The sequence below is a fragment of the Otolemur garnettii genome, unplaced genomic scaffold, assembly GCF_000181295.1.
Source record: "Otolemur garnettii isolate 467f Iridium unplaced genomic scaffold, OtoGar3 scaffold00014, whole genome shotgun sequence".
NCBI lineage: Eukaryota > Metazoa > Chordata > Mammalia > Primates > Galagidae > Otolemur > Otolemur garnettii.
This window is the reverse complement of record NW_003852409.1, coordinates 60,729-71,773: the sequence shown is the minus strand read 5'-3', so window position 1 is coordinate 71,773 and position 11,045 is coordinate 60,729. Positions and strand designations below refer to the sequence as shown.

General features: G+C 36.9%; 1 protein-coding gene across 3 annotated transcripts in view; it reads left to right on the top strand.

Annotated features, from left to right (window-relative positions):
• The window catches only part of RNF38 (ring finger protein 38), a 67,755-nt gene extending 57,345 nt beyond the window's left edge, over nucleotides 1-10,410 (top strand). For all 3 annotated transcript variants that reach the window (XM_023510532.1, XM_003785138.1, XM_003785139.1), the window contains 3 exons: nucleotides 1,412-1,533; nucleotides 4,985-5,084; nucleotides 6,966-10,410. In XM_023510532.1, coding sequence (XP_023366300.1) covers nucleotides 1,412-1,533; nucleotides 4,985-5,084; nucleotides 6,966-7,028 — 285 coding nt within the window. In that variant the 3' untranslated portion in view covers nucleotides 7,029-10,410. The remainder of the gene's footprint in view (nucleotides 1-1,411; nucleotides 1,534-4,984; nucleotides 5,085-6,965) is intronic.
• Nucleotides 10,411-11,045: the final 635 nt, after the last annotated feature.

The window sequence follows — 11,045 nt, the reverse complement described above, 5'->3', positions numbered from 1 at the left end:
TCTCAAAAAAAAAAAAAATATATATATATATATATAGTCTATCTACCAATTTATAGGAAATATAGGAAGCAGGGATTATATTAAACTACATTGGTCAGGGATGGGGGAGGTTTATTCAGCAGTATTCAAACTGGGAATTTCTCTAGTGCATTGATGTGAGTTCTTCAACAGATGAGAGGATGAAAAAGAGACTTGGGACATATAAAGCCACAATAATGTATAGATTTATTTGGATCCTTAAAATTTTTTTAAATAAAACAATTAGAGATATTCAAACACCAATTAGACATTTGATGTTAATGAATTTTAGTGTTAATTTTTTTAGTTGTGATCATGTCATTGTGGTTATGTTCTTTTAAGAATTCTATCTTAGGCTGTAATCTTAGCACTCTGGGGGAGGCTAAGGCAGGAGGATCACTTGAGTCAGGAGTTAAAGACCTGAGCAAGAGCAAGACCCTGACTCTATTAAAAAGAAAAAATTAGCTGGGTAGGGTGGTAAGTAGTCCCACCTACTTGAGAGGCGGAGGCAGGAGGATTCCTTGAGCCCAGAAGTTTGAGGTTGCTGTGAGGTAGGCTGAGACCATGGTACTGTAGCCTAGGTGACAGGGTAAAACTCTGTCTCCCCACCAAAAGGAAAAAAGTCTGTCTTTTAGATCAGTAATTCTCAGTCTGGGAACAGTTTTGTTTGTCTCCCAGGGAATATCTTAACAGGTCTGGGAATGTTTCATGGTTGTTATGTGGGGGTTGGGATGTGGGTTATTACGTATCTAGTGGATAGAGAAAGGCCAGGGATGTTGCTAAACATCCTTCAGTACCCAGGACAGTCCCCACCGCAAAGAATTAATCCAGCCCACAGTGTCAAAAGTGATAAACTGTGTTTTGCAGATATACCTAATACTAATGAAATGATACCGTCTTTTCATTTTGTTTCAAAAGAATCTGAAGTTGGCTCTGCGCCTATACCTCAGCAGATAGGGTGCCAGCCACATATACCGGAACTGGTGGGTTCTAACCCAGGGCCTATCAAACAACAGTGACAACTGCAACAAAAAAAATAGCCAGTGTGTTGTGGCAGGTGCCTTTAGTCCCAGCTACTTAGGAGGCTGAGGCAAGAGAATCACTTAAGCCCAAGTTTGGGGTTGCTGTAAGCTGTGACACCACAGCACTCTACCGAGGGTGACATAGTGAAGCTCTGTCTCAAAAAAGTAAATAAGAAAGAAATCTGAAGTTTAGAATAAATAATAAAAGATAAGATTAGCCTTGAATTGTTGAGCCTGGGTAATGTCTCTGTGGGGGTTCATTACACTATTTCTCTATCTTTGTATGAGTTTCATATTTTCTATACTAAGATGTTTAAATTATTGAAATAGAAAATATTTAAAAGAAATAACTTGTCCTTTTCCTGCTGCAGGCCCTGTTAAACCTGGCAGAGCGACTAGGAGAGGCTAAACCTCGTGGTTTGACTAAAGCAGATATTGAACAGCTTCCTTCTTACCGTTTCAATCCTAACAACCACCAGTCAGAACAGACCTTGTAAGTGTATTTTTCTGATATCACTCAAAGTTACTTTTCTACCCTAATGAAATAAAAGCTTGAAAATCAAACATAACTTGAATCTCTATTTTATACTTGAGGACTGTGCTGCCCAATAAGTAGGCAGTAGTCTCATAAAGCTATTTAAATGAAAATTAAAAATTAATTTTTTAGGCCCACTGCTGTTTTAGTGACTGCTGTTTGGGAAGTAGAGAATAGAACATTTCTGACATCTGCGAAAGTTCCATTGGACAAGGCTATTTTGGATTTTTAGGTTTCCTTTGTTTCTACTTCAGACTCTGCAATGTTTTAATGTGAGAAAAGTCCCATGCACATAAAGTTTGAGGTTTTTACTTGAAAATTCTGCTTATGACAGTATCTTTTCTTGTCACAGCTTTAATTGAGATATAATTCACATACCATGAAATTCATCCATTTAAAGTGTATAGTTCAATATTTCTTAATACATATATACTCATCCATCACCACAGATTCTTTTTGTCACCCCCAAAAGAAACACTTCACACATTAGCAACTATTCCTGTCTCCCCAATCCACTCCACTTCACCCTGGCACCTCCTTCCTCTCCCCAATCTACTTTATTAGGTTGTACAAAATGAGATCATATCCTCATTTTGTATCTGGCATCTTTCACTTAGCATAATTTATTCAAGGTTCATCTTTGTTGTAGCTCATATCAGTAAGTCATTTCTTTTGTGGCCAAATAGTATTCCATTGCATAAATACACCACAGATTATTTTTGCATCAACTGGTAGACATTTGGGTGGTTTATACTTTTTGGCTTTGAATAATAATGCCAAAGCCAAATAATCACTTTGAATAATACTACTGTGAACATTCTTACACGTTTTTTCTGTGGATATATGTCTTTATTTCTCTTGAGTATATAGCTGGGAGTGAATTTCTGGGTCATGTAGTAACACTATGTTTAAACTTTTGAGGACTGCCAGACAGTTTTTGCAAAGTAGCTATACCACTTTATGTGCCCACCAGCATTGTCTGTCTTTTTTAATTATATAGACATTTTAGTAGGTATAAAGTGTATCTTGTGCAGCTTTTAACTTGCATTTCCTTGATGCTAATGATGTTAAGCACCTTTTATTTTAAAGACAAGTCTCACCTTGTTGCCCTTTCATAGAGTGCCATGGTGTCATAGCTCACAGCAACTTCAAATTCCTGGGCTCAACCAGTTCTCTTGCCTGAGTCTCCCAAGTAGCTGGGACTATAGGCGCCTAGCTTTTTTTAAAGATAATAAGTTCTCTGGCTCAGGCTGATCTGTGAGCTCAGACAATCTACCTGCCTTGGCCTCCCAAGTGCTGGGATTATAGCACTTGAGCCACTGTGCCCAGCCCTTATGTTGAGCATCTTTTCATGTGCTATTAGTCTATTCAAATCCTGTTTCCATTTTTTTAATTGGATTGTAGAAGTTCTTTCTGTATTATAGATACAAGACTCTTAACAGATAAATGATTTTTAAAAATGTCTTCCCATTAAAAAAAAAAAAAACCACAAAAAATGTCTTCTCATTCTTTGTGTTGTTTTTCACTCACACTAGTAATCCTAGGACTCTGGGAGGCTGAGGCTGGTAGATTGCCTGAGCTTACAGGTTCAAGACCAGCCTTAGCAGGAGCAAGACCCGATCTCTAAAAACAGCCAGCCATTGTGGTGGGCACCTGCAGTCTCAACTAACTACTCAGGAGGCTGAGGCAAAAGGATCACTTGAGCCCAAGAGTTTGAGGTTGCTGTGAGCTGTGACATCATAGCACTCTACCCCAGAGCAACTAAATGAGACTCTTATCTCAAAAAATAAAAAAAGCTTTATTCGAATAATGATGTCTGTCAAAGCACAAAATTTTTACATTTTGATGAATTCCAATAGCTCTTTGTATTCAACTGGGGGTGGAAAATATTCGAGAAAAAACAACACAACAATAAGTAATACATATTAAAACCTATAGTATTACCAAATTAAAACAATATAACAACTATGTACATAGCATTTACATTGTATTATAAGTAATATAATTATTTTAAAAGTCTATAGAAGGATGTGTGTAGTTTACATTTTATATAAAGGTCTTAAGCATCTGCAGATTTCAAGGGTTTTTTATTTTTTTATTTTTTTTAGACAAGAGTTTTACGTTGACCCCCCTCAGTAGAGTGCCATGGTGTCATACAGCTTACAGCAACCTCAAACTCTTGGGCTCAAGTGATTTCTCTTACCTCATCCTCCCAAGTAGCTGGGACTATAGGCACCTGCCACAACAACAGCTATTTTTAGAGGCAGGATCTCACTCTTGCTCAGACTGTCCTTGAAGTCCTGAGCTCCAGTAATCCATCCGGCTGGGCTACTCAGAGATCTGCAGATTTTGGTAGTCACAGGTAGACCTGGACCCAGTTCTCTGCAAATCTCAAGGACAACCACAGCTCCTTTTTTGCTATTGTTTCTCATGTTTCTGATGTCATCTCTGAGAAACTATTCACTGATCCATGTTTATGAAGATTTACTGTTTTCATCTAAGAATTAAATCATTTCGTTCTTACATTTTAGGCTTTTGATCAATTTTTAACTTAATTTTTTATTTATGATGTGAGTTATGGGTCTCCCTTCATTGTTTTGCATGTGGGAATCCAGTGGTTCCAGCACTGTTTTTTTTTTTGAATACTGTATTATCTTTGATATTAAGACTGATTTGGATATTAAGCAGTAATTTTCTTTCTGTTTCTGGAGACAGAATCTCAATTTGTTACCCTTGGTAGAGTGCTGTGGCGTCATGGCTCACATCAACCTCAAACTCTTGGGTTTAAATGATTCTCTTGTCTCACCCTCCCTAGCAGCTGTAACTACAGGCACTTGCCACAGTGCCCAGCTGTTTTTATTTATTTTCATTTATTTATTTATTATTTATTCATTAATTAATTTATTTTAAGGCAGAGTCTCACTTTGTCACCGCCGGTAGAGTATTGTGGCGTCATACCTCACAGCAACCTCAGACTCCTGGGCTCAAGTGATTCTCTTGCCAAGTAGCTGGGATTACAGGTGCCCACCACAACGCCTAGCTGTTTTTAGAGATGGTGTCTCACTCTGGCTCAAGCTGGTCTCATACCTGTGAGCTCAGGCAGTCCACCTGCCTCAGCCTTCCAAGTGCTGGAATTATGAGCATGAGCCACCATGCCCAGCTATTTTCAGAGATAGAGTCTTGCTCTTGCTCAGGTTGGTCTTGAAACTGTGAGTTCAGGTAGTCCACCGCGCCTGGCCACCAGAAGTTTTCTTAACATCATGATTTTTTTCAGGATATTGATAATTTTGTTTAACAATTTTGTTTAAAATTTTAAGTGATATTTTGATAACTGGGAATGATAAGTGGTTTTATAGTCTTGGTTTTGTGGTTAAATGATCTTTTTGCTCTTTTTTTTTTTTTTTTTTAGGTGTGTAGTATGCATGTGTGATTTTGAGTCAAGGCAGCTACTTAGAGTCTTACCCTGTAACCACGAGTTCCATGCCAAGTGTGTTGACAAATGGCTTAAGGTAAAATAATGGCATTTGTAAAGGAAATAACATTAAATTTTCTGTTTGACCATAGATTCCTTAGAGTAAGTTCATGGTTTAGTGGAGAATAAGTATAGGAGATAAAACACAGATTTCAGTATAATCTCTGCAAATGAAAAGGCCAGTGAGAATTAATTGCAGTCATGAACATAAGAGTGATTATGTAAAACTTGAAACATGGCCTGTCTATTCAGGGCAATCATTGTGTCCTGACTTTCTCATGGTATGTAGGGACAAAGTGTGAACTTGTTAGGCCACAGTTTCCTCTGAGAGTTTAGAAAGGTACATATTGGAGGAGCTCCCTTGTCAAAGAGATTTACATAAGGAATAAACATCTAGTGTTTTTATTTAATTCTGACCATTTTCTCCTTTTTATGTGTATATATGAAAAAGAAAGGACATGATTCCTTAACAGTGGTTTTGCGAGAGTCCAGTTACTGCAGGGGCTGCTTTTTTTCTATTTTTTTAATGTGTTTTAGTGTGTTTACTCCTCACACTTTCATAGTATTGAATTACAATAGTTAAATAAAAATGTGATGCAATAAAAAAATTTAAATAGTCCACTTTTTTTTAAATGGAGTGTTCTGATTTAGGGATAATACTGGTTTAGAAAACTTCACAGTTTGGGTGAGGAAGATAGATAACAAAGTTAAAATAGAGTAGTTCTTTGAGTAAGCACAGTTAAAGGGTACCCAGCTTAGCCAAAACTGAATCCTGAAAATGAAGACTCTTAACGTTTATTAAAAAAAAGAAAGTGTTATGTGTACAAATCCCTAACATGTCAGAACAGAGAAAAATTAGAAAACCATAAGTTGTTTGTGGCTGATAGCTGGAGTGTGAGGGAGAGTGGCAAGAGAAAAGGTATTCAGAGATAAAACCAGTGACCAGCTTTTTGTACACTCTGAAGTGTCAGGATGTAGGAACTAAGCCTGAAAGCAATGGGAAAGGATGTGACTGAGATTATGTTTTAAAAAGATCATTGGCCACTATTTGGAAAACAGGTAATTTCTCACAGACAGGGAGACAGTATAAGAACATGGTGGTTGGGCAGCGCCTGTAGGTCAGTGAGTAGGGCGGTGGCCCCATATACTGAGGGTGGCAGGTTCAAACCCAACCCCAGCCAAACTGTAACAACAACAAAAAGAAAAAAAAAAAAGCCGGGCGTCGTGGCAGGCGCCTGTAGTCCCAGCTAGTTGGGAGGCTAAGGCAAGAGAATCACCTAAGCCCAGGAGTTGGAGGTTGCTGTGAGCTGTGACGCTACAGCACTCTACCAAGGGCAACAAAGTGAAACTCTGTCTCTTAAAAAACAAAAAAAAGAAAATGGTGGTCAAGATAGAATGGATGGTGGCAGTGGGATAAAAAGGACTAATTTAAGAACTGCCATAATGTAGAAATTAGACTATTTACTGAATAATGGGTTGTGGGAAGTAAAAGCAGGTGATACTTGCTTATGTTTCTGGCTTTAGCGATTTAAATAGCGTATGATGGTACCATTTGTTGAAATGGAGAAAGGAAATTTAGGGGCCAAAGAAGGGGGTAAGTAGAGCCTGATTGCAAAATTACATATTTTACAATCAGTTTCCTCAGAACTACTCAGTGTTTCTGTGACATTCCATTAACAATAGCCAAGGTTTTACCTTTCAGTTATTAAATTTGTCTGAAATAGTGATGGATAATCTTATTTATATGTTTGAAAAGATGTAATTAAAAACTACTCATGAACTATTATTAAATCTTTGAGGTTTGTGGGTTTTTTAAAAAATAGACTGATTGCTTTGTATCTTTTTAAAGGAACAAAGAATAGAACAATTATATGAGAAGTAAAATTCAGACAAGGTTTCTCCTACTTTTGTTTTCTAGGCTAATCGTACTTGCCCAATTTGTCGAGCTGATGCTTCGGAAGTGCATCGGGATTCAGAATGACCAACCTAAGAGCACAAATTTAGTTTGGGTGTTCCTCATCACATGTATATACGGACTATCCATTGAACTTAATCTGTGTGGCTTCCAGCCCTCCCTTTACCAAAAGGGTCAATGGACCTTTCTTTGCACTGTGTGATTTAATCAACTATAAAAGCTTACAATTAGTCTTCACAATTATGGGATTGTTATACTAACCGTGTGATTGGAACTCCAAAGACTTTTTCTTTAGCTTAATTTCGTGTGTGCACTAACATTCCCTGGTTTTTGTGTGATCATTCCGAGTGTTGCTGCAAGATTACAGTGGACGTGATCTTTTAGCATGTGCTTTTATAAAAAGTGGTAGCTCCAGATGATATAGCAATCTACCTTATATAGAGCCTTCAGAAACTGTGAGTGGAAGTGAATGCAGTGTATGACTGTTGGTAATAAATGTATCTGTGTGTGTGAGAGTGTGCGTGCAACCACTTGTGTGAGGGCATGGTAGCTAACGGTATGTATGAGATCCTATATACCAGCATGTACCAAGAATGTGTGTGTAGTTTTAATTATGCTGCAATGTATAATCTGGTGTGTTATTTAAACAGCACTAGTACTGTACACTGGTTTTTCCCCTTGTGTTTGCTGTTGCACACTGATTGCTAAGGGTGCATCAATTATAAGCATTGAATACTCCATCCCCTTCCCTCCCAATGAATGGAATAAGAAAAGCCTTCTTCCTTTGCTTCAGGCAGCTGTCACCTTCTCTTTATTGGTGGTCCTAAGTAGGTTACTTAAGAAAATAGTGTAACAGATTCTCACTCCATGAACCTAATTTTTTTTATTCTGTTGGGACAATTTTTTAAATCTCCAACTTGCTATTTCCAAAAAGAAGGTGCAATATCATACACCATCAGTTAGCAATATTAGCATTTCAATCAATGGTTTGAATGTTGATACTTTCTTGTTTTTCCTTTACATTTCCGGTAAGCTTCTTACAGAAAGTACCTGTGATTTTTTTTTTAAATATTTAGATTTGTAGTCTATTCTGAAGATATTTGATTAATATATTTCTAAGATTACCACTGGTCCCATGAAGTCTCACCTCATTGACTTCCACCCAAACAAAATCTGTTAACTCAGCTTGACTTCCAATATGTGTTCCCATATCACCTCCCATAGACAACTAAATTGTTTTATGAAAACCATCTTCTGTTCTTATAAATTCACCTGCCAAGCTCCAATTTCAAATGTTGTCTAGTTGTTTCTCTGTCAGTAAATGTGCTTCCTATCAAAAGCCTTGTTTTAGGATGAATCAGGTGCTGTGACAGCTCATGTTCTTTAGACCTGATTTGCTTTGATATTTTATTGCTTTTCTTTTTAATTTTTGTTTGAGAAAAGTTTAACATAACAGGTATCCAGAATACTTGCAGTATAAATGAAGATTTGATTTTTGTATAAGAAAATAATGCTGTTAAACAGGAATTGACCTTCATTTAGTTGATCTGAAATAATACATAGCTATGTGGGTTTTTTAAGAATAGCTTCCTTGAGCATAATTCAGATTATTGAAAGTCGTTTTTCCAGCAATGTTTAGATTTACTTTCTCATTCTTTTAGTGTATTGAACATTGTCTGCCTCTTCCTGCAGTTGGTGTCATTGCTTTTTTTGCAGTAGCACAAGCTGCATTGTTCCAGTCAGGACTGTGATAACTTGCTGCCAGCCTTGCTCAACTTGCACTTGGCTCTAGTCAGTTTTCTACTCAGACAGTGTTAACTACTTATTACTGCCATGCTGCTTGCCCTTGAAGTCTCTATAAGCTCATCACAGCCTAGAGTTCAGTAAAGTCAATTCACACAGAAGCACAATTTTGCCCTTTTCCAGACACTGTTGCCTCTATCTAGTCATATAAATAGGATTTTGCATACTTTATCTTTGCCCCTAGGTTTGTCAGTGCATCAGAAGTACATCTGAACAGTGGTAAAATGCACATGTTATTTATAAGTCATCAGGACATACTCCACCCATTCCTGATGAATAAAAAGTGTGTTAAAGACCAAAATTATTGGCATAATAATCACCTACATACAAATCACGTATAGTTGAACCTTTATTTTTTTTTAATGAAAAAATCATGTTTAAAATAGCAAAAGCCCATCTTATACATACATAGACTCTTTTATATAGCTGCAAAAAATTTATATCTGTACAGATCTAACATAACACTATTACACAGTATTCATTTTATTGAAGCATGCAAGTAAAGCACTTTTTCTAATTTATATAGAGATACCTAATTAACAAGGCACATTGTACTAATGACTAGGAAAAGTAGCTTTTTCTTCCCTCCCTCTGAATTCTTATAATGTCCCTTTTTCAGTAAATTTTTGAGAGGCAGTTGGCAATTTAGGAGGCAGCAGGGTCTGTTTTGGTAAAATCCTGAATTGTTGCACTCTTGTGACTGATATCTCTTTCGAATGTCCTTTCTTTGCATGGGGCTCTTAGAGTTGTGTGCAGACTTGCTTATTAAGTGGTTAGTGTGTATTAGGAACACACATGTATGTGTTCTGACCAGCTCAGACTAGCCACAGTGAGCAGCCTTGTGGCTAGCACAAAGAGAAAGAACAGGTGATGAATGCCCACTTGTGTCACCTTGGGTAATGCACCAGATAGCAGGCAGATGTTGGTTTGTTGCCTTCATCCTCTTTCTTCCTAAACAGTATTGGCTTTACCATCTTAACTCAGCTGTGGGTTTTTTGTGGGTTCTTGTTTGTTTTTTGGCATGATGTTTGATGTTTTTTAAACCCCACTCCCCCCAAAACAAGGCCTCCAGGTATCAAGATCTCATATTAGGATTTTTGTCCTGAAAAAAAAAAAAATTTTTTTTTTTTTTTTGAGAAAAATCTGGAAAATGTGAAAGCATATTTAGATTTTATATACTCTCTCTGAAATGTGATTTGTTAAGATTCTTAAATTTGGGCCTCTTGTAATAATTTTAAACAAGATCTACCAACTCAAGAGAATATAAGAGAATATTTTTCACAGATATCTTTAGGCCTTTATTAGAAAGCTATTTTCCCCCTGTTGGTACATTTGGTTACCTCATTTTGCTGTTTGTTCCAGATTATGAAAGCTCACAGGGGTGTTTTTGGAATCATTTGCTGAGTCATTTCTTCAAATCATATTCCATTGTATCAGTTATATAGTTTTAAATGTACGTATTATAAATATCCGTAACCAAATCATTTGAAGGCTTGATAAATTTTTAACAAAGTTTGTACATTTTTTATGAAAGTTACTAGTAATGCTTTACTAAGTAGTGCAATGAATTTTTATTTTTAATCCCTGTGCCCAATTTTGGAGTTGAGAGGGTTGTTGGTAATAAATGTATGATGTACACTTAAAATGTTTGTTGTGTTTCATGTTAGGGAAGGGGAAGGGGTATGTGTGCTTAGTGAGTTGGGGATTCCAATAGGAAGGTATGGCTGGGCTGAGCTACTAGCTGCCAGGTTTAATTTTTAGATAGTATTTCAGATTTTATGTTTCTGCATTTATATAAACATGTTTCTGCATTTTGTGCAAATAACTTAGAAGCACAAAAGTAACTAGCATGATAGGTACCTATTTCCTTAAAAAAGCTGCACACGGTTTATGCATATTGAACAGTAGGGATACAGGGGTAACTAGATTTCGGAAACCAGATTACAATAGGTCAGATTTGTCCACGTTACCTATTGTCATCTTAATATGGAAAAAGGAGCCTCTGTTTGCTACTTGTCTTGTTTGTATCGTAACTTTCCACAGTCTACATATAGTAACTATTATTTAAGAAGCTGATACCTTTGGACCTCCAATACTTAACTGACAGAAACATTCAGAATAGTGACCAAATCCTGATTCTCCCCCTCTTTTTTTCCAATATATTTGGTAGAATACTTGTGGCACAAGAAGCCCAAAACTTAACGCTTTTTTGTTCCAGAGGCACTTAATACCCATGCACTCTCCCAAAGTCACCTTAGTTAAAGTGAGGCAGGGATAGCC